Raw genomic sequence first — 23,490 nt, forward strand, 5'->3', positions numbered from 1 at the left:
AATTAAAATTTTGTATATTTTTGTACATCTATTTTAAAACTAACTTATTTTTGAACACTAGTTTTCAAAAAGTTAAAATTAACTGAGTATTTGAAAAATTAGAAGTTTAAAAATCCTACCAAATTTTTAAACTTGATGTTAAAGTTGAAAATCATTACAAACTTAATCTTATTCAGTTTTGTAACATATGCTTGAAAATTAATCTTTCCAAAACTTAGCTTTTATCAAATTAGCCTTAATAAATTTATTTTGGCTAAAACTTTACTTGTTTTTGAAAAATTAAATTTTTTTTTTTGATAAATCAAATTTGAAAACTTGATTAACTTTAAACGTATACTTTTTTAATTCAACTTAAATCCCCCAAGTCAACTTGACTATCTTTTTAACTTGGTTTTAAATTTGTACTTTTATCAGTATTTTTGAATTTAGAATCAAACTTAAATATTTTCCAAAATTAGCTGTTTCTTAACAGTAACTCTACACTATGCTTGTTTACCCTTGCCTATTTTTGCTGAATGCCAAAGGGGGAGGGTTAGGTGGTTAAGTTAGCTAAACCAAATTGAAAACACTAAAACTAACTACCTGTTTTATTTATTTTTTGCGTCTTTTCACTAACTTAACCAGGTTGTCATTCCATCAAAAAGGGGGAGATTGTTGGTGCGGATAGCACTAACGGTCTAACCTAGGTTTTGATGAATGACAAATAGGTTAAGTTAGTTTTGTTGTTGTCTGACACTTTGATCGAGTGTGCAGGAGAAGTCCAAACAGGTCGACGGGCTGACCGGATGTCTGGCATGAAGTCCAACTAGGTCGACGGGCTGACCGGATAGCTGGCGAGAAGTCCAAGCGGGTCGACGGGCTGACCGAACACTTGGCAAGAAGTCCAGCTAGGTCGACGGGCTGACCGGATAGCTGGCGAGAAGTCCAGACGGGTCAAAGGGCTGACCGGACGTCTGGCAGGTAAGTAAGGTAAGTCACTAGAGGGGAGTGACTGCGAGGACGCGTTCCCGGGAAGGGAACATTAGGCGTCGATCCGGCTTAAATCCATTTCGGAAATCTAAGTCGAGATCGTGACTAGATTCCGGTCTCGGAAAGACGGAATCTAAGTCATACTTTTTCTGTTAAATTCATACTTTATAAATTGTGCTAACAATCTGTGTTGCAGGGTATATCTTGCCTCGGACTAACCTTGTTTTGCAGGAGAAGGAATCTTTGGAAAAAGGTGGTCCGGGCGCCCGGAGGCAACTTTTATCCTCTGCGTCGCCTCACCACGTGGAGCATCCTGACTGGACTTACCACGTCGCACCAGGGTGCCCGGAAGGGATCCAGGCGCCCGGAGCAGCATATAAAAGAAGCCCTAGGGGTGGAGCTTCAAACAGAACTGAGAACTCTTCGACTGCTTGTCCTGCTGCTCTACGCTCCCACGATGCTCACAAAGCTCCGACAAAGTGCTCCTTCTTCTTTGGTTAATTTCCTTGTCGGTATTACTTTGTTTCATTAGCATTTCTTGTACTCCTTTTGTAATCATATTCGAATTGCTAGTGATTACCCAACGAAAGTGGTCAAGGACCACGGGCCTTCGAGTAGGAGTCGTCACAGGCTCTGAACGAAGTAAAATCAACTGTGTTCATTTACTTTTCCGCTGCGTACTTATACACTCAAGTTTTCGAATCGATATTCACCTCCCCCCTCTATCGAACGATCACGGTCCTACACCTGTAACATCCACTTTCAAAATGATTCATCTTGCTTTTGCTGCTCAAAACCTGCAAGTGCTGCTACTATGACATCGAAAGGCTCTTCAATAATCTATGCTCATTTTCTACTTCTTCGATTGTCGGTATACTATTTTTATTACTTACATTTACTTAAAAGGTGATAGTAGGTTGTTATTATCCATCTTCATTCATTATACGAGTTTGCTTCGTCTCATATAGTAGATTGTCCATCGAAGCGGTCAAAGATTATAAGTTTTAATGTAGTAGTCAGCTAGGCTATGAACCAACTTAAATCGCCTGAGTCATTCTTGTCTTATTTTATTCTTTTCGCTACGCATCTTTGTGTTTGCATTTAAAAGAAAAAGAAGGTTTTTAAATTAGCGATATTCAACCCCCCCCCCCCTTTTATTGCGCTTTTTGGTCCTACATATAAATGCAACAACACTTTGCACCAAAACTCTCAAGAATCGGCTAAAAATAAGTTCTCGCGAAAACCCTTCTGTTCTTACACGAAAACACCCTTAATCGATTGTCCTAATCGATTAACATAAGACCGGTACCTAATCGATTAGTCAATCGATTTAGAGTCTTACTGTGTTTCACGAAAACCTTCCAATTGATTAGGCAATCAACCTAATATATTAGAGCATGTATATGCCTAATCGATTGGTGTTGGGCTAATCGATTGAGATAATCAATTGTGCAACCCTAAACTCTGAACTTGAGTTTAGAGTTCCTTTGCCCAACCCTAAAGTCATCCGTGACTTATTGGGATTTCCTTTTACCTAGTATCTGATCAACCTTGACCTGTCAAGGCTTTTTTGCTAAGTGTCTGGTCAACCTTTAACTCACTTGAACTTTTCATTTCATATAAACTTTCCATTGAACTTTCAATCACCAAGTGTCCCGTCAAGTTTTGACCCACTTGGACTTTCATCTCATGCCAACTTCTTATTGGACTTTCAATCACCAAGTGTCTGGTCAACTTTTGACCCACTAGAACTTTTCTCTTACCTAGCCCCACTAGGGCTTCCACTGCCTAATTTCCAACTAGGTGTTCACTGTTGATCCTGTCTGAGAAGCTAGACAAGACGGAGATCCGGTAAAAAGAAACCCACCGCTGGTGAAGAGTAACGCCTAGAGCATGTCGATCCGAGAAACCCAAAGCGGATCGGGAAAAATAGGGTCACCGAATGCCCTCCTTACACGAAGATCTAATGCCGAGAGGGAAATCCGATCGAAGAGAAACCTAGATTCGGAGCTTCCAAGACTTCCTGCGCACAAGAGACCAGCCAACACTATCGTTAGTGACCTAAGACCGAGGTGGGAATCCCTGGCTAGGCCCTCTGACGCTCAAATTAGTGATCTCTCTTGGTGTGGAAGAAGGAATAAGAAGATGAATAGTAGCTGGAAATTAGGGTTATGAATGTGCGCAATGATGTGTACTTACCTAGCCAACGGAGAGAATTCCTCTTTTTATACCACTTCATATAACCTCCGTAGTCATGAAGTGGACCCCGATTTGTTAGAGTTTGTTATGAGATGACGTAAGCTGCGTACTTGGGGTGAATGACTTTTAAGGAATCTTTCTTGTACCCCAGATGTACCTTCTTTGTCGTTTAGCATCTGTAAAACAATCTAAAAACATATTTCCCGCCAAAATATATAATACCTGTCATAGAGTCGCATATTGAAGATATCTTCATTAATTATCTTATTTGAAATATTTACCTCTATCCTACCTCATGAGTTCCTTTAAAGTGTTTCTATCGTTTCTTCCCGCCCCTCCTGCTTCTATTATATCATGGATAGCTCAATGTACCGATGTTCCTTGTATTGGTCAAAGTTAATCATGACTAGGTTTAGTTAACGATTATTATTCCTCATGAGGCTTCTATCGGCGACCTTCTATGTTACATATCCTAACTAGCCCTAGGCTATATTTTATCAAGTATCTTTCCAAGGTATTGGTCAACCGACCGGTCTTCGCTTTCCTCCTGGGAAACATATTTCGGTCGATACAAACCTACCTCCTTTGGAGGTATATCCCGGTCGATATTAGCTTACGTTTTTTGAGGTATATGCCAACTGATATGAGTCTTCCTCTTGGGAAACATATTTCGGTCGATACAAACCTACCTCCTTTGGAGGTAAATCCCGACCGATATTAGCCTACCTCCTTTGAGGTATATGTCAATTGATATGGGTCTTCCTCCTGGGAAGCATATTTCGGTGGATACAAACCTACCTCCTTTGGAGGTATATCCCGGCTGATATTAGCCTACCTCATTTGAGGTATATGCCAACTGATATGGGTCTTCCTCCTGGGAACCATATTTCGGTCGATACAAACCTACCTCCTTTGGAGGTATATCCCGGCCGATATTAGCCTACCCCCTTTGAGGTATATGCCAATTGATATATTTCGGTCGATACAAACCTACCTCCTTTGGAGGTATATCCCGGACGATATTAGCCTACCTCCTTTGAGGTATATGCCAATTGATATGAGTTTTCCTCCTGGGAAGCATATTTCGGTCGATACAAACCTACTTCCTTTGGAGGTATATCCCGGCCGATATTAGCCTACCTCCTTTGAGGTATATGCCAATTGATATGAGTCTTCCTCCTAGGAAGTATATTTCGGTCGATACAAACCTATCTCCTTTGGAGGTATATCCCGACCGATATTAGCCTACCTCCTTTGAGGTATATGTCAATTGATATGGGTCTTTATTCTAAGAAGCATATTTCGGTCGATACAAACCTACCTCCTTTGGAGGTATATCCCGACCGATATTGGTCTTCTTTCCTAAAAGTATGTCTCGATCGATATTGGTCTACCCCTTTTGAGGCATATCCCGGCCGATATTAACCTATCTTCTCTGTTTGATTATCTCCTTTCCCTTCTTTATCGGGGACCCATGAAACCTAACCCATATCAACTGTCTAGCCCCGTTAGAACTTCCATTGCTTAGTTCTTCACTATGTCTTCACTGCCTAACCCTGCTAGGATTTTCATTGCCTAGCTTCACTAATGAGAATTTTTTTATTGTCTAACATACGGTTAGAATTTTTCGTTGTTTAACATCCAGTTAGGAATTTCTATTACATAACCTCTGATTAGGACTTTCTCAGATAAATATCTGATCCTCACTTGATCTACTTGATTTCTCTTTTATATATTGTTAAATATCGAAATTCAAACTCGAGCTAATTCGAATCTAGTCAAATTGATTAACCTTAACCCGAAGACAAATATATTGACCTCTTCATTATCCAAAACTTAATTTTCATACTAAATGTTAAAGTGAGTGACGTTGCATATTGATCTCTTATATTATATTTAAATGCGACTAGTTGAACAAGTAAATTGATGAAATAAATTTTTTTTTTTTTTGTGTGGCCTGAACTTGACATCGCATGATAAATATAGAGAAAATTATATTTTTAGACTTAAATTACACTTTTTCAATTTTAATCCGATTATCTATAAAATCAAATTCTCAGTATATTAACTTATATTATTTTTTAATTTTAATCTTTTTTTTTATCTAAAATTCAAATTGTCCACCAGTAATTGTCTAGATAGCAATGGCGACCATATTAATATGAAAAATAAATTTAGACATTTTTATTTTTATGGACAAATCGCCTTTGTTTTATTTTTTTTTAAAATTGACCTTGGTATTAAAATAAATAAGAAATGCAAAATCTAAATAATATCATCTTACAAATAAAATGCTTAAAAAAATATTACAACCATCATATTTTTGTAATACATTATTCAACATTTACAATAAAAATAGATCAAATAAAAAGTCCCTAAATACATTAAAAACTTCAAATTTACAAAATCACCCATTAAACTTTATTCTCCCTCGCCCATTTTTGTATATTAACTTTATTCATCATATTTTTGTATATTAACTCACTTGAACTTTTCGTTTCATATAAAATTTCCATTGGACTTTCAATCATCAAGTGTCCCGTCAAGTTTTGACTCACTTGGGCTTTTCATCTCATGCCAACTTTTTATTGGACTTTCAATCACCAAGTGTCTGATCAACTTTTGACCCACTAGAACTTTTCTCTTACCTAGCCCCACTAGAGCTTCCACTACCTAATTTCTAACTAGGTCTTCACTGTCTAGCCCCATTAGAACTTCCATTGCTTAATTCTTCACTATGTCTTCACTGTCTAGCCCTGCTAGGATTTTCATTGCCTAGTTTCACTAACTAGAATATTTTTATTGTCTAACATACGGTTAGAACTTTCCGTTGTTTAACATCCAGTTAGGAATTTCTATTACATAACCTCCGATTAGGACTTTCCCAGATAAGTATCTGATCCTCACTTGATCTACTTAACTTCTCTTTCATATATTGTTAAATATCAAAACTCAAGCTCGAGCTAATTCGAGTCTAGTCAAATTGATTGACCTTAACCCGAGGATAATTATACCAACACAAATTAAACAATTATTGTGTAAACGATCAATATATAGACCTCTTCATTATCCCCTCCACCTAACAGCATCTACACTCATGAGAGCACCTAACGATCAATATTATATTTTAATAATAAACTCGAATGAAGGGTTCCGTAAGCCAGTTCTTGTCCAAATCGAAGTAGCTCCTCTCACTCCCTCCCCTTGACCATGTAAGTAAAGTCATAGATTCTGAAGCATATAGTTTTTCTTATTATTTAAATGCGTGACTAATATAATCATACCTTAATTAGGACAGATGTTTAAATAGTATAGATTTGCAATTATTTGTCTCGTATTAACTTCAATGCGTTTCCCATCAATTATTTGGGCATCCATTAAAGAATATCCATCCAAAAGTCATCATACCAATAATTATAATCTATAAAGTGATATATATTTGTATCATTTTTCTTTTGTCGTAACATTATATTGGGGGAAATTCCAAAACTTAATTTTCATGTTAAATGTTAAAGTGAGTGAGGTTGCATATTGATCTCTTATATTATATTTAAATGCGACTAGTTGAACAAGTAAATTGATGAAATAAAAAAAAAAAAAAATTGTGTGGCCTGAACTTGACATCGCATGATAAATATAGAGAAAATTATATTTTTAGACTTAAATTACACTTTTCCAATTTTAATCCGATTATCTATAAAATCAAATTCTCAGTATATTAACTTAAATTATTTTTTAATTTTAATCTTTTTTTATCTAAAATTCAAATTGTCCACCAGTAATTGTCTAGATAGCAATGGCGACCATATTAATATGAAAAATAAATTTAGACATTTTTATTTTTATGGACAAATCCCCTTTGTTATATTTTTTTTAAAAAATTTACCTTGGTATTAAAATAAATAAGAAATACAAAATCTAAATAATATCATCTTGCAAATAAAATTCTTAAAAAAATATTACAACCATCATATTTTTATAATACATTATTCAACATTTACAATAAAAATAGATCAAATAAAAAGTCCCTAAATACATTAAAAACTTCAAATTTACAAAATCACCCATTAAAACATTCACAAAACAAACAAAAGCATGACAACACAACCAGTAACTTCATAGCTTTATTCTCCCTCGCCAATTTTTGATTTTCTTCTTGGCACGATTAACTTCTATTTTAATCTAAGAATTATGGTCGTAACTCTAGAGTACATTGGTGGATTTTTTCAAATAAAAAAGTTACAATCATCCTTCTATCAATAATAACAAGAGTGTGAGACATAAACATTCACAATAACATTAATAATGATTAAAAATAAATCAATAAGAAAAAAATATCATATTCCAATCAATATAGTCATGAAATCTCCTATCGAGATTATCGTTTATCTATGAAGTTTGTAACACTGAATGTTTCACATATTTATATAATATGGTGGTAAAAGATTAATATGCTCACCCTCAACGTCCCTGTCAATTCATCTTAGGACAAACATGGAAGAGGTAAATCACGGATGACTACTAGTCTTTAGAATAATGACTAACACATAAGGGAGTCATTTACCTCGACTTTATCGAAATTCGAATCTCAGATCTCATGATGACAACATCTCATATGCTAATCACTAGATCTTCTTGTAAAATAAAAAATAATGATGTCTATCTATAAAATAGATAGGGATCATTATTCTCTATCAATATAGAGAATCTCCTCTCCATTTTATATCTATCTTTTTCGATAAATTAAACTGAGTTAATTAATAATGTAGAAGCATGCCTGATCGGCCAAGCGCACATGTAAAAACGAATCTTGTTCATGTGCGCCCATAACAAATAATTATAATTGTCCATGTCCTTTTCTTGCTGCATCATCGTTATCTATCCAAAATTAATCCATATTAAATAAACGTTTATGATGCGGTGATTAATAGGGACCATGAGTCGGGTCAAAGTTTAGAAAATCAATTGGTACGATGATTAAAGTTAAAAGACGTTCAACATTTTGAGTGTCTATTCGACCGGATCAATATTTTGAACCAGTCTATTCGATCGGACCTTTTGACTGATCGAGTCTCGAGCCTTGATTTCTTAAATTTTGAGGAAGCGCAAAGCTAAAAATTAACGAGCTCAACCGAGTGCTCTAGTTGGTCGGACATACTTGATGTTTTGTCCACCCAAGCGAAGGTCAAGTCGTCAATTGTATTCACCAAAGTCGACTAGGTGACTCTTACGAGTGATGGCCGATCGGACTATATTAAAAACTCGATTGTGGACCCCCCACAGTCCAACGAAGAAAAGAGAATATTATAGATGTTAGCTACACATTTGAAATTTCCAACTTATCAATTGCGAGATTACGGATTTATATTAAGAAAAATGTCAAAATCCTTTTATAGTCTATCCTTATTTAAAAATGCTTGCACATACATAATCTAACATTAAAAGGAGTCTCTAATTGCAAATACAAATACGCGATGTTACATAATTTTATATATTCATCATTACTATTTTTCCACTATTCATTTTTAGAAATCGAGTATTGACTTGAATATTGGCGGATCAATACCGGAGATCCACTCATTAGTCTGATACGATATCTATGAGATTATGAATAATCATTATCTCCCTTATGTGTTAGTCACTATTCCAAAGATTAATAGTCGTCCGTGATTTATTTCCTCCGTATTAATTTTGAAACAGATTGACAGAGACACTGAAAATGAACGTATTCATCTTTTCTCAGCGTCATGAACAATCATTGCCGAGATAACTTCAAAGTCATGTTTTTAGTCAGTCGTCGTCTTTCGTTTCGAACCAGATCAATTTAGACTTAGACATACATACTAGGGGTGTAAACGAATCGAATCGAGCCGAATATGCTGAAAAATTTAAGGCTCGAATTCGGCTCGAAATAAGTATATTCGAGCTCAAGCTCGATTCGAAGCTCGAAAAATTTAAAATGTTTGGTTCGAGTTCGGTTCGAATTAGGGTTCGAGTTCGAATTCGGCTCGAAATATTCGAACATGTTCGTGAACTATTCGAATTATTACTCGAAAATATGTTCGAAAGGCTCGAAATTTATTTATTTAATATATATTTAACTTATATTAATAAATATTAAGGCTCGTGAACGGCTCGCGAGCGGCTCGAACAATATAATTTGGGCTCGAGTTCGACTCGAAAAAAAGTTCGAACATGTTCGAATTCGGCTCGAATTCGATAAATTCGAATACGAATCGAATATTTTTCGAACTGGCTCGAAAAGCTCGCGAGCCGGCTCGATTCGTTTGTAGCCCTAATACATACCACATACAACCTGTAATGGATAAGATGATTTTACATAGATAATAAATGTATCCTTGATAATTATAGCCACAAAAGTCCTTATTTTGTTCTTTACCCAAATACCATAAATGACAAGTCAAAATCAGATCGTACTGAATTTCAGAGACCACCCATAAAAAAACGCATCGATTTTCCTCGCACGCAACTACCGTATAATTAATTGGAAGTTGGGACCAATTCGATTCGATGGCTTGGAGGAATTGTTTTCTCTAGCTCCCATGATAAGGGACTTCACTGTGGCGACCCTCCAATGTCTTCCACGAGTCCACGTCATTCGGATTCCACATTTTATCAAAGGAGCCATTGGAGTTTCAAAATTTGTTACAAGGCCCATCGTACTTTTATATTTTTTTCAAAATAATATTTTTTAAAAATATTCTTCTGAAATAATATGGTTGTGGGGCCTCCTCCCGGCCATGGTCTCTTGGACGCGTGGCCTTGCGACCTTTGGCCGTGTGTGAGCGTTTGGCTACGTGTGGCCGCATGCGACTTGGCCTAGAGATTGTCTAGCCACACGACTGCTTGGCCTAGTAGCCATTTGGACTAAGGATCGTCTGACCACAGATATTTTTTAGAAATTTTTCAAATAAAAAAGTGTTTTAAGGGAATAAAAAGTATGTTTTTGGGGAATCATAAAATTATAATGTGCTTTTTGAGAAATTGCCGAATATACTTTCCATTAAAAAAGGAATTGTTGATTATGTAAGTAAATCTCTTGTTAGTCAATTCATAATAAACAAGGCGCAAGAATTAGTCATCGTCTTTATTCAATACTTAAATTCAATTATTGTATGCTGTCTTATCACCCTCCTGTTTCAGTTCTCAAATACACGTCTCAATCTTTTTCCTGCCCTTTCGTGTCAGATCAATAAAGATAATAGTTAAATATTAGAAAGTCAGATGATTCAAAATTATTTAATAAGAAAATACCCTATCATTTATTGATTAGATGTACTGAATTTTATTTATTTCAATGGTGAGATCTAATTTATCTAATCAATCAATAAGGAGAGGATCAAAGGATTTCTGTCCAAATATTAGATATCTAAATTTTCATAGAACTATCATCTTTAATAGTAATAGATTTGAAGAATTGATCTTGGATTATAAAGAAAATAAAAGATTCAAATATATTTAAAAATTCAGAGCTAAGAAATATCTAAAAAATAAAGTTGATGTGTGATAATCCAAAATTGTATAATTAGTTACCATTTGCCTATTGATCAGTTTGTCATTGATTCTTTCATGTGATTGAATATCGCAAGCACATGATCATCTCAGATGTTAAAGACAATATACATGTGGGAGCATTTATGAAAACTTTGTCAGCTCCCTATGTGAATGTTAGGTCATTCTGTGTGTCAGTTATTATCATATAAAGTTTCGGGATCAACATTTGACATATCTGATCATATTTTTCTCTATATATTGGCCACTTATATTCATGATTAATAATTATATTTATCTTCTTCCGGTGAACGAATAGATGAAAATATTAGAGATGAATGAATCTTCTTTTACCTTGGTTAGCATGTCCGAGTAGGTGTCACTGACTGACCTTAGACACGTAAGTCACATCATTTTTGGTCAGAATATTTTTAAAATTTAAATTATACGATTAAAGAATATATAATTGAATGCAATTGTTAGATAGATCTAAGATAACGAACACTGTTGGATAGATTATTTATAATAATAATAATAATAATAATAATAAATAGAGATAATGAGATTTTTTGTTAATGATTAGAGGTGAGATGAACTCATTAAATAATCAAGATTTAAATCTGATAGAGTATGTTTGGGGAGTTTAAAATTTATGACATTAATTGGGCGTCTGTTAGAATTTATTTATATTTCTTGATTTATTTTAATGATCTATATAAAATTTTACGTGAGATTGAGTCAATCATCTTCGAGGTTAGTCGATCGTAAAAGCAAAATATAATAATAATAATAATAATAATAGAGACCTCTCAGGACACATCACTACGATAAAAGATAAAAGAAGCTCACATGTAACGACAGCTCAAAATTCACATAGGTCATTTTATATGCCAATGACGTTCGAACAACCTATGATGTTGGGTTATCCGTAAGGACCCATCTGTATTTCTCATATTTTCCCTAATGATCGGTGAGAAATTTCCACATAGTTGAATCGATCATTTCTAGAACTAATTTGTTAGAAAAGTTGTATACCCGAATTAACAAAAAAAAAAAAAATAGAGCCCCTGAGACATGTTGCGATGGTAAGTGGCGAGATTAGTTCTCATGCAATGGAGGTTTGAATCTTAGGTTGGGCCCACAGAGTTCGAATCATTAGTAAAGTTGACCATCAGTGTTTTTCTGATTTATCTAATGGATGATTCATAGACCTGAACTATCTACATTTAGGATTAATCGGATTGTAATAGCGAGAAAGGAAGTCACAACCTAGTTTGCACCCGAGAGTGAGGCCTCCCGTGGTCATGAAGTCACTCACGGTAATTAGCGAAGCTAAGTAATGATATCCTAATTTCAAGAAAATGCTCAGAGATAGACACATAAATTCATAACACACTATTTCACTTTTTGTGGGCTCTATCATTTTATGTGTAGCATGTCCTTAAGATACTTTCTCTGTGCATATCATTTTTTTATTTTATAATAAGTAAACAATCATTTAGTAATAAATAACCTTCCCCTGCTTAGAGTATCCACATTAATTATCTCATCCAAAAATTTTATCTTAAATTTCGGATAGAGTACCTAAAAAGTTTTTACATTAACTGTCCTATCTATTTTTTAAATTTAGTATTTATGAATTGTACTTTTCTAAATTTAGTAACTAAAATTTATTTCCTAAATATTATAAAAGAGAGAGAATAAATAGGGAAATTGATATATTATAGAGTAAAAAATAGATATTTAATTTTAATAAAGTAATTTTTTTTACTCTAAATTATATATTTTGGATAAGAAAACTTATATGAATATAACAAATGAAACTAGTACTTTAGACGGGCTCATTCAGCCCATTAGGTTTGTTTGAAAAATAATAAGGTTTGGGCTAAGAGTTGTAAGATCCAATGATGGAATGGATCTGACCCAACTTCCGCTCTTCCACCATGCTCTCCTTCGATCATAGAGCTAAGGAGCGATGTCGCTGATTCCTTCTCCAGCAGGAGGGGTGCACTTGAGCGCCGGCAGGCGATTGCGTACTTGCGACCATCAAATTCCCATGGTCACTTGCCGGCAGTGGTGGATCCAAAAATTTAAATATGAAGGGACAATTTTTTACATGGAACAAAGGACAGTATCTTCTATCTCCATCGTGGAACCCCATATTACTAGGGGTTTCATTACCATTAAGGGGGGCGACCGCTGATGTCACCTCTCCACTGGATCCGTCCCTGCTTGTCAGTCTCAGTTTGCCGATAGTGATGGCCTTCTTTGGTAAAGTAGCACTAACAACCCCAGCGACTCGGATCGTGCCGAAATCTTTTGCCCTTTAATTTGAGTATTTGCTTAATCCTTAGTTTTTTTTCTCTCTTCTAAGTCTTGCGCAACCTCATGGTGCTAATATTAGTAATACAAATAAAAGGGCGCCTTGGAAATTTTGCCGTTATCTACAGTGACACCAGTCGGAGAAGATCTGCCCAGTTTGGAGACTTGTAGTTATTCTTCTTCCACGTCGACCCGCCAACGTTACTAAAAATGGGCACATCCTGTCGTCGCTGATTGTGGTGAGAAAACGAGCCAGTCTGACAGAGATAGGTCAAATTATTCTCGAACACAAATATTCAAAAAATGTATTAAAAGTTTTTTTTTTCAGAAAAAATTAATTAAAGAACGCCTCTTCAATATTTTTATTTCGAAAATAACATTCAACTCAGAGATGGTAGAAACGGTCGGATAACTATTACAACGGACGGGTAAAAATTATTGGGTAGATATTACAACGTGGATTTAAGATTTAAAATTTATACATATAATTGTCATAGGGTGAAAAAATTATTCAATAACTATTATAATATATTTAGAATTAATTTAAGATTTAATATTTTTGAATATTATTTATCAACTAAAGGGTTGTAAATAAAGCTAAAATTTATTTGAAAAGATAATTAAATCAAGCCGAGTCCAAAATGAATTAAACATTCAAAATGATTATTTAAGTTTGACTTTGATGATTTTTATAAACTTGAATTTGGTTCATTTAAATATTATCTAGTTCTTAATTTAAATTTATTTTAAGTTTAGTCATTTAGATATTATTGTCAATTTAAATTTATTAGATTATTTAAAATTATTGAGTTTGGAAACTCAAATTCATTTATTCATTTTATTTAATTATTTATTTAACATATTAATAATAATTTTATTAATAAATATAAATTTATCTTAAATATATTATAATCATAGCTCGTATATGTTTTAACTATATATATATATATATATATATATAAATTCATCTTAACTGCATCCTAGTAAATAATGACCAGCATCTATACAAAACAATGAGTACAGCTGTCAAACGGGTCGATCGTGGGACGGGTCGGTCTATGGTGGACCAACCATTTGACAGGACGGGGCGGGCCGACCCGTCAACTTGACGGATTGAAAAATCTCCAACCCAACCCAATTGAAGGCGGGTTGAGGGTTTGGCGGGCCAACCCGCGGGCCTATAAATTTTTTAAAAAACTTTCATATTTTCGACGAGCTTCTGCAGCTTGATATGCAACCTTTAAAAGGAGAATAAAAAATTACAGCTTGAAATAAATTCACAGAAAATATTGCTGGAAGAAGAGATTGATGATTTGCAAGAGACAACTAGAAAGATCAAAGCAGTGAAGGGTGAGATAGATGGATTGTGGGCTATATAAAAGTTGATAGTTGTTGACTAGCAGAAGCAAATTTAAATGCTTCAAGCTAAAAAATATTCAGCCATCTATGAACTCAATCACATGATCAATAAAGTTGATAGCAAACTAGAAAAACTTTCATATCTTAAATCATATTGTATCCTTCTCCACGTCCATGAGTATGTGTTTATTAACCCGCGGACCAACCTAAATCCATCGTGGGCCAACCCGTGCAGGTCGCGAGCCTAGATGGGTTGGCCCGCGATGAATTTGGATTGATAAAATTTTAACCCAATTTACTTAATTGACTTGACGGGATATGTCAATCCAATCGATCCAATCTAAATTGACGATTCTAATATCGTCTTGGAGAGTTTTCTTTTTTTTTAAACGTCCGTGTGATATTTATCGAGACACATTTTTTATTTTTATCTTTAAAATTTTTAAACGTAACCAAGCAAGATTCCTTAGAAATATATATCTAATAGGTAAAAGAATTCCACCCCACCAGCACCAAGTCTCTTTCCCAATCAGTGGTTAGAACAGACAAGGGAGAGGAAGCAGCGTGGTAAAGTGGTGCATACCATGATACCAGTGGGTGGATGAGATGAGAGCCTATTAAACCAGAATGCCGATCTGCCTCTGGTTTCTGATCCTTTCTTCCTCCTATAACCTACACGACGAGGAGATAGATAGAGGGGATTGGGAAGGAGGAGGGAGCGAGAGAGAGAGAGAGAGAGAGAGAGAGAGAGAGGGCCGGGAAAGCACGTACCTTCGGCCCCGGCGATGGCGAGTTGGCCCCTCTCTCAACGCTGCGTCTTCAGGCCTCTCCCTGCTGCCTCCCCTCGCCCCAAATCCGGCAGCTCACCTGCCTCCGGCCTTTTCCCTCCGAGTCGCGGGCCCCTTCCCTCCGCTGTCCCCGGGTTTTCACGCGGCGCTGCCGGCGGCATCGATATCCGCCGCTCCTTGGGCCGCTGGGAGTGGGCGTTCCGGGTCAGCGCGCCGTCACGCGTGGCGCCGCTGGAGGGCGAGAGGGAGTCGCGCAGGAGAAGCGAGGAGCCTACCGTCGCGAGTGGGGGCGATGAGAAGGAAGAAGCTTTTGATCCAGCGATGCCGCCGCCGTTCGGTCTGGCGGAGATCCGCGCGGCCATTCCCAAGCATTGCTGGGTGAAGGACCCGTGGCGCTCGATGAGTTACGTGGTGCGCGATGTGGTGGCGGTGCTAGGGTTTGCGGCGGCGGCCGCGTACATCAATAGCTGGATCGCGTGGCCACTCTACTGGGTAGCCCAAGGGACGATGTTCTGGGCTCTCTTCGTTCTCGGCCACGATTGGTAAGTATTTTTTTTTTTTTTTAAATTAACTTGTAGATCATATAAACATACCTCCGATTTTGTGACAGTGGGCACGGGAGTTTCTCCAACGACCCAAAGCTTAACAGCGTGGTTGGCCATTTGCTGCACTCCTCCATTCTCGTTCCCTACCATGGATGGTAGCTTCTTTCTCAAATTCTAATTTAGGTCATTTTTATCCGCATCCCATCACCAATGTCGATTAATCCTTCCTATGCTTTTGAGCTCTTTAGGAGAATTAGCCACAGGACTCATCACCAGAATCACGGGCATGTCGAGAATGACGAGTCTTGGCACCCAGTTAATGCCCCATCTTTCATCCTCGTTTAAAACTTGGGATTAATTAGTGAAAGCTAATTCTTCTTGCTCTTCTGCTTGCAGTTGCCTGAGAATTTATATAGGAGTTTGGATTCTTTAACCAAGATGCTTCGCTTCACACTGCCGTTCCCCTTGCTTGCTTACCCTTTATACCTGGTGAGCAACAAAGCAGATATTAATTACATTTCGATTATGCTCAGACTTAATCTCGAACTCTTGACAGTGGGGGAGGAGCCCTGGGAAGTCTGGTTCGCATTTCCACCCGAGTAGTGATTTATTTGTTCCTAGCGAGAGGAAGGATGTGAGAACATCGACTATCTGTTGGACAGCAATGGCGGTGATCCTTGCAGGGTTAACCTTTGTGATCGGTCCTATTCAGATGCTTAAGCTTTACGCTGTTCCATATGGGGTTGGTTTCTCTCTGTTCTTCTTTCCATCTTTCTGTGAATAGACACGGCAGCCGGATGATGATGAAATCCCTTGGTTCCAAAATAGATTTTTGTCATGTGGCTGGATCTTGTGACATACTTGCACCATCATGGACACGAGGAGAAGCTGCCTTGGTACCGTGGAAAGGTATGAAGTAATTTCAAATAGCCAAATGTCATTCTGCTGTTTTGATTGCTAGAGAAATTAACAACCATAATCTAGTTTCTTTGTTGTCAGAAGAGCAAATCTTGTTGTCTGATAATCTCGTGCTCTTGTTATATGCCAGGAGTGGAGTTATCTTAGAGGAGGATTGACTACACTCGATCGAGATTATGGATGGATTAACAATATCCACCACGATATTGGGACGCATGTGATACATCATCTCTTCCCACAGATACCGCACTACCATTTAATAGAAGCTGTGAGTACTGCCAGCTTTCTCCTTAGTCAGTTCTCGCATGGCTATATTCGACAAGCGTTGCTCATAAAAAAAACTTGTGTTCTTGCATCAGACTGAGGCAGCAAAGCCCGTGCTTGGAAAATACTACAGGGAACCAGCAAAATCTGTTCCTTTGCCATTTCACCTATTTGGGGTCCTTCTAAGGAGCATGAAACAAGATCATTATGTTAGTGATACTGGAGACATTGTTTACTATGAGACTGATCGCCAACTAAGTGTGGCTTCTGAAGCCGAGTGACTTTAGTAAATCAAATCAAATCTTGGATGCCTGTGCCGCCACATTCTTTTCTCTTTCATTATCAGAGAGATGTCTCTGTCTCATTTGATGTATTTACTACGTAATTACCCTGGAAGTGTATCGATTTATGTTGCCTATATGGCCTCGTCAACATTTTAGAAGCTATTAGTCATTGAGGTAAGACGTCCAAGGAGAAAGAAATGTATTAATTGTAGCTCCCTTTGCTCCTTATTGTCATTTGGTTTCATAACTTTCATGAGTTCCCGAGGATGAGAATCATAACTTTCGTACCGTTATTATTGAAGATAATGACTGGCCTTGGTTGATGAAGCGTCTTATCTTTCTGATGTGACAACCCGCTACAGCCATTTGAAACTGTGGTCCATTTTATTCGCGTGCCAGAGGATCGGAATAGAAGGCGACAAATAGCTTTCGTCGTGGTCGGCGAAGGATAAAATCGTGCTGCATTTGAGAAAATAATACCCATCTGAACTCTATAAAATCGTGGTGTAACTCCCTCCCTCGGTCTGACACCGCACCCCCTCTCCCCTGCTCCTCCCTCCCCTGTCAAATGACAGTCCTATCCCTTTTTTTTTTTTTTTTTTTAATTTTATTTAATTTTATTTTCTTAATTAATTTTATTTATTATTTCTTCATCAATACTTATATATTTTTTTAATTTTATTTTTAATTAATTTTATTTATTATTTTTTAATATTTATTTAGTTTTATTTTTTAATTAATTTAATTTATTATTTTTCATCAATACTTATATATTTTTTAATTTTATTTTTTAATTAATTTTGATTATTATTGTTAAAATTTATTTAATTTTATTTTTTAATCAATTTTGTTTATTATTTTTTATATATATATTTTTATTTTATATAATTTTTTTCCTTTAAATTATCTTTCTAATTCAATACTTAAATTATCTCCATCTAACTCTTTATACATGTTAGAACTTTCTCTCTATTTAAATCATCCCATCCTTCAACCATTGACACCTGTCAAAACACCTTCCTTTAACTCTTGACATATGTCAGAACCTCTATTCCCTTTAAATTACCCCCTTTCAACCCTTGACATATATCAGAACCTCTATTCCCTTTAAATTACCCCCCTTCCAACCCTTGACACATGTAAAAATCTTTTATCCATTTAAATTACCCCACTTCCAACTCTTGACACATGTCAGAACTTCTCACTCTCTTTAAATTACTCTCTCCAATCCTTGACATATGTCAAAACACCCCTCGCCCTTTAAATTACCCCTTTCAATACTTGACACATATCATAACCTCCCCTCCCCTTAAATTACGCACCCTTCAACTCTTGACACATGTCAGAATCTCTCCCTTTAAATCATTCTCTCACACTTCATTTTTAGTCATTTTTCAGTCACACCTCCCTCACTGCTATCTCCATCTCAGTCTCTTCTTTTTTTTTTTCATGAAATATAGTTATCTTCTTAACCATTACAAATATTAACTCCTCAAATTTATAACTAAGAATAAACAAAAGATTATAAATATATAATAAAAAATTATTAAAAAAAAATAAAATTGATAAAAATTTAAAAAACTGATTAAAAAACAAAAACAAAACAAAACTTAAAAAAAAAAGGGAAAACGAATAAAGGACAAAATTAAAAAAAAACGAATAAAGGAAAACAAATAAGGATAGAAATGGAATCCAATGAAAATAGGAAGTGGGGCCTGGCGGAGGGACGTGAGGGGGTGCGAAAAGCAGCCCTCAATCATGGTTCATCTTAGGTACAGTACATAATTAAAAGGAAATGGAACATTTTGGTTTTTTTTTTAACACTTGGACAGAGCCAAAATTGTGATGACTAATATTTGACTAACATAGTTATTGATTCGAAGAGTTAACGTTATAAAGCTAAATAACAAGTTCTTGAGTTTTGGGATACAATCACGTGGAAGCTTGATTATTGTTATGTTGCACGGCAATTTATTATCAAAAGCATCATTGATTATTATTTATCAAAGGGCACATTTCCACTCTTGGCATCTTAAAAAGATTGCTACCTACCTACTTTAGTCTATTCAATTACCGCATGCATTCTAAATATGAAATGTTTTGGAAAGAAATGTTACAAATACTGTAAGACTAGGAAGGAATAAATACTATTCTCTATTTAAGTGTTTATCAACAAGGTTCAGCTAACTTCATTTGTGAATTTCATGACTCAAACTTAGAAGAATAAGTTGGCAGATCTGAAGATCTCGAAAACAAGGTCTGATTAGCTCATACCAAGTTTAAATACAAGAGTCAGGTAAATCTGGCCGGGCCAACCAAAAAATCAAGGACCGAAACCAAGAATGCCCATGCACTTCTTGCAAAGGGGAAATGCATGACCTAACCAACTCAACCAGTAGGCCTTGGTTGATCTGTGTTGACTAGGTCAATTTTCATTATTTTTCCAATTTTAGAATTTCCAATATATTTAAATAATATGACAGAAACTTGGTCAGCTTGATTCACCCATTAATCCAACAAGTAAACTAGTGATCTAAAACTCAATACGATATAGGATCAGTATGCAATCTGCATCTGTGTCGACCTCAAAAAGAGAAACCACTGCATCTAACCAATTCATGAAATAAGCAAACTCCAATTTTTAAATGTGGGACTGAAGCACTCGAAATGAAGTCCACTACAAACAAGGTATAACTGACTAATTGTTGCTTGTCTAAACTGGTGCTTCCAAGCCAGCCAATTACAAGTTCCACACATAATAAATCCAATCTAACAAAAGTATTCCTAATTGCATATTGATCTGACAGTTACAAAGGGCTTAGAATTAGGAGACCTGAAATCCAAGCTATTCATATTTTAATTGAAAATTTTGCACGCATTATTATATTATGTTGTTTATCTGTAATTTATTTTTTTGTTCAGATCGTCAGAAAAAAATACAATGAAGATATTTACAGGTAAAAAAGCATAAAAATTGCATGACAAGATTCACCTAAACCCTTTGCCGCAATGCTGCCTGCTTACACTATTTCATGTAACCATTCTAATGACCAATGCACAATGATTGGGCTTATTGCTCAATGCTTCGGAATTATTCACAAAGCAGTAACATCTACAATGAAGACAAATGCAGCACTATGCCATGTCATGGTAGCAAGTTTGCAATTGTGCCACTTTGGGTTCAAGCAGATGATATTAATTTAGTTACTACTTAACCTTCATCAAAAGTTAATCTATATGGTGTTACACAAGTTAAATTTTCTAGATCTATGATGTAAAGTAGTAAACTTAGTTACACTTCACCAAAAGTTATCATTGCAATCAACATGCTTGGTCCTTTTTGTGAAAATCTACTTCTAATCAGTGTTTCAGATCATGGCAAGTTGCAATGGTGCCCTCATGTTCAATGTTCTCATCCTGAATAGCAAGTGAAAAAATCATTTGCAAGTTATATGGTTCAAAACCAGTGGCGTATCAGTTAGCACAATCATCAATCTCAACACCTCAACTTAATATTGTATGCCATGAGATGAAATTGTAGAACAGGGACTCAAACGCATTCTGAAACCACTTCTTTTCTGAGCATGATCATGGTAATCAATCTTTGAGACAGATATATCCAAACATATTCATGTCATGCTTATAGACTGAGAAATAAATAGCTTGCAAAAAGGAAAAAAAAAACGATAACGTTAATTCCCTTCCTCGTTCTTGCTTAGATCTCCAAACTTGTGCTTGAAAGCGTCTTGCCTCTGGATCCACATCATGTGACCCTGGAGAATTGTTTCGAGAACCAGTTACACATCTAACCAGCAGCGAAAGTCCAGTAATCGGAAAAGGATATAGCCTGGATTGAATTAGGAACCGAGAGGAAAGGAGAGATCGACAATCACCTGAAGAGCAACGGCCCAAACAACAATGAGGGAAGCGGCCCAAATCTTCTTATCTTTGAAAAGTTTCGAGATCTCCATCCCTTTAGAGAGCGCAAAGAAACCAAAACCCTAGAAAATCTCGTCGGAGGAGACGAGAAGCGATCGGGATTTTGTTGGCTTGAAAATGGAGTTTTTGCAAAAAGGCGCCTCAAAACACTGCATACTACTGTTGTCTACTAATAATAAAAATATGGATAATAGTTTGTTTCACATTTGTCATCTACGATTAAAATACATCAAATCACATATTATACTTACATTAATTTGATTTATTTTTATCAAGATATAAATTGAAATTGAATTGAACCCCGATTCACAACCCCCAACTAAAAAAAAAAATTCCACCATTTAGCGACGGACTTAGAGACGGAATTATCGTTCTGTTTCTAAATAGAGACAGAATTATATTTCCGCCTCTATTTTGATCGTTTAGAATTAGAAAATAAATTAATCAGTAAAAATTAGTAACGAAAATAAATTATCCGTCTCTAAATGGAGATGGACATTTTAATTTTGTCTCTAACTAGAGACGGAATAAATCTAATTAGAGACGGAATTAAACATCCGTCGTTAATTAGACATGTGGCCAACAAGGTGAGAAAACACGATTTGGACCTAAATCGTGATATTAGTAACGGAACTATTAGTTATGTCGCTAAGTAGAGTCGGAACTACTAATTCCGTCGCTAATTAGAGACGAACCTCTTAGTTATGTCTCTAATTAGCGACGGAACTATTAGTTTCGTCGCTAATATCATGCCTTCGTCTTCCTCTCCATCGTGCATGTCTGTGAAACCCTCCGGCGACCGTCTCCTCCAGTGTGCTCTATTCTAGTGGCCTTCCCATCTCTGACATCCTTCTCCTCTAGCATCCTCTCCTTCTATGACCTTCCCACCTATTGATATGATTTCTCTTTCCCTCTTCGATCTCCATTTTACCAGTTAAACCATAACGGACATGATCTTGGTCGTCTGCGACCTCGTGGCGATGACTTGCCTGGTCCCGAGCTCACGGCGGTGACCTTCACCGGCCCTGATCTCAACTGGCCCCGAGCTTGGCCGACCCCAAGGTTGCGGCAGGGAGCTTGGGCAGCCCTAAGCTCGTGCCAGCGACTCTGGTCGGCCTTGAGATCATGGCAGCGAGCTTGGGCTGACTCGGGACTCGCTACTGCTTCATCTTGGCCAGCGCTGCCATTGGATTGGCTGACCCTCTTGGCCACCCTTGAGCTCACAGCCAGGAATTTGCTGCTTCTAGGTTGTAGAATTATATTCTGGTTGATTTTAACCTAGTTTATCAAGTTGTAGAATTTTAATCTAGTATCATTGCTTTGAAAGGACAACTTCTTAATTATATACTTAATTTTTTGTATTCATGGTATGGTTTGTGAATACATTGAATCATGTGTGTAGTACCTCTATTGTATTAATTACATACTTATTAAGTAATCAATCTTATGTTTATTAGGATACAATATACATGAACAAAGATTGGATGTACAATAGATTAGAAAATGAATTTATCCAATATGAATATTTTGCTGGAGTTGAGGACATTGTAAACTTTACAAAGAGTCATCCAGAATGTATGGATGGTGTCACGTTACAATTGTTGGAGCAATCTGGGTACCCTAGGTTTTAATGTTTAGGCAAAGGTTTAAGTTATGTTTATTATTGTATTTAATATGCATTGTAAGTGTGCACGATACAGGTACAATAAGGAAAGTCCAAGTGTGATCTTGACAAAGGAGGAAAATCCAAGGATGAGTCTTGGCGGTGTAAGTCCAAGCATATAGTCTTGGCAACGTAAGTCCAAGTGTGACTTGGCAATGGACGAAGTCCCGGAGGTGCAACCTCTTGGCAAAGGAAGACCCAACAACAATGACAAGGCCGATGAAAGCTCCAGAAGGCAAGACGTGAAGGATGAGGAGACATTCGAGGGACGCAAGGCTGATGGAGGAGGCTAGAAGGCTAGGTCTAGGTTGGTCAGGTGATGTGCGTAAATATTATGATCGTTTATGCATGTTTCAACGCACATTCACTTGCTTTATACGTATATATTTTTTGCATGATCGCCTATTTTATCATGTACTCATCATATATACTATTTTGTTCAGGTATCTACTCTTTGTTTAGTTTTGTGTTGACAGAGACAACTTTCGGAGCAAAAATAACGATTGTTGAGACATCGGAACGAGCTAGAGAACATGACCGTGCAACCTCGCATGACCGTGTGGCCAAATAGAAGAGGAGCAGTGCACGGGCGTGCAACTCCTGCACGACCGTGCAGCCAACTAGAGGCAGATCAGAGCATGGTCGTGCAAACCTGCACGACCGTTCCCCCCATGACCGAAGCCAAGCAAGGAACGACTGTGCAACCCTGTACGACCGTGTCCCAGGAG

At 36.6% G+C, this 23,490-nt stretch overlaps 1 protein-coding gene and 1 long non-coding RNA gene across 2 annotated transcripts; one reads left to right on the top strand and one right to left on the bottom strand.

Moving 5' to 3' along the window:
• Positions 1 to 14,997: 14,997 nt before the first annotated feature.
• Positions 14,998 to 17,407, top strand: LOC122000948 (omega-3 fatty acid desaturase, chloroplastic-like). Its single transcript, XM_042555459.1, has 8 exons — positions 14,998 to 15,691; positions 15,760 to 15,849; positions 15,943 to 16,009; positions 16,091 to 16,183; positions 16,251 to 16,436; positions 16,523 to 16,603; positions 16,743 to 16,880; positions 16,972 to 17,407. The coding sequence occupies exons 1-8, from the start codon at positions 15,147 to 15,149 to the stop codon at positions 17,155 to 17,157; spliced, it is 1,386 nt and encodes a 461-aa protein (XP_042411393.1). The 5' UTR covers positions 14,998 to 15,146; the 3' UTR covers positions 17,158 to 17,407.
• Positions 17,408 to 20,608: 3,201 nt separating this feature from the next.
• On the bottom strand, positions 20,609 to 22,404 carry LOC121999908. The gene is made up of 2 exons (XR_006116821.1): positions 21,054 to 22,404; positions 20,609 to 20,933 (listed from the first exon to the last, which is right to left on the bottom strand). It is a non-coding gene; the product is annotated as an uncharacterized LOC121999908 (long non-coding RNA).
• Positions 22,405 to 23,490: the final 1,086 nt, after the last annotated feature.

This window comes from Zingiber officinale, chromosome 7A (genome assembly GCF_018446385.1).
Source record: "Zingiber officinale cultivar Zhangliang chromosome 7A, Zo_v1.1, whole genome shotgun sequence".
In the NCBI taxonomy this organism is placed as follows: domain Eukaryota; kingdom Viridiplantae; phylum Streptophyta; class Magnoliopsida; order Zingiberales; family Zingiberaceae; genus Zingiber; species Zingiber officinale.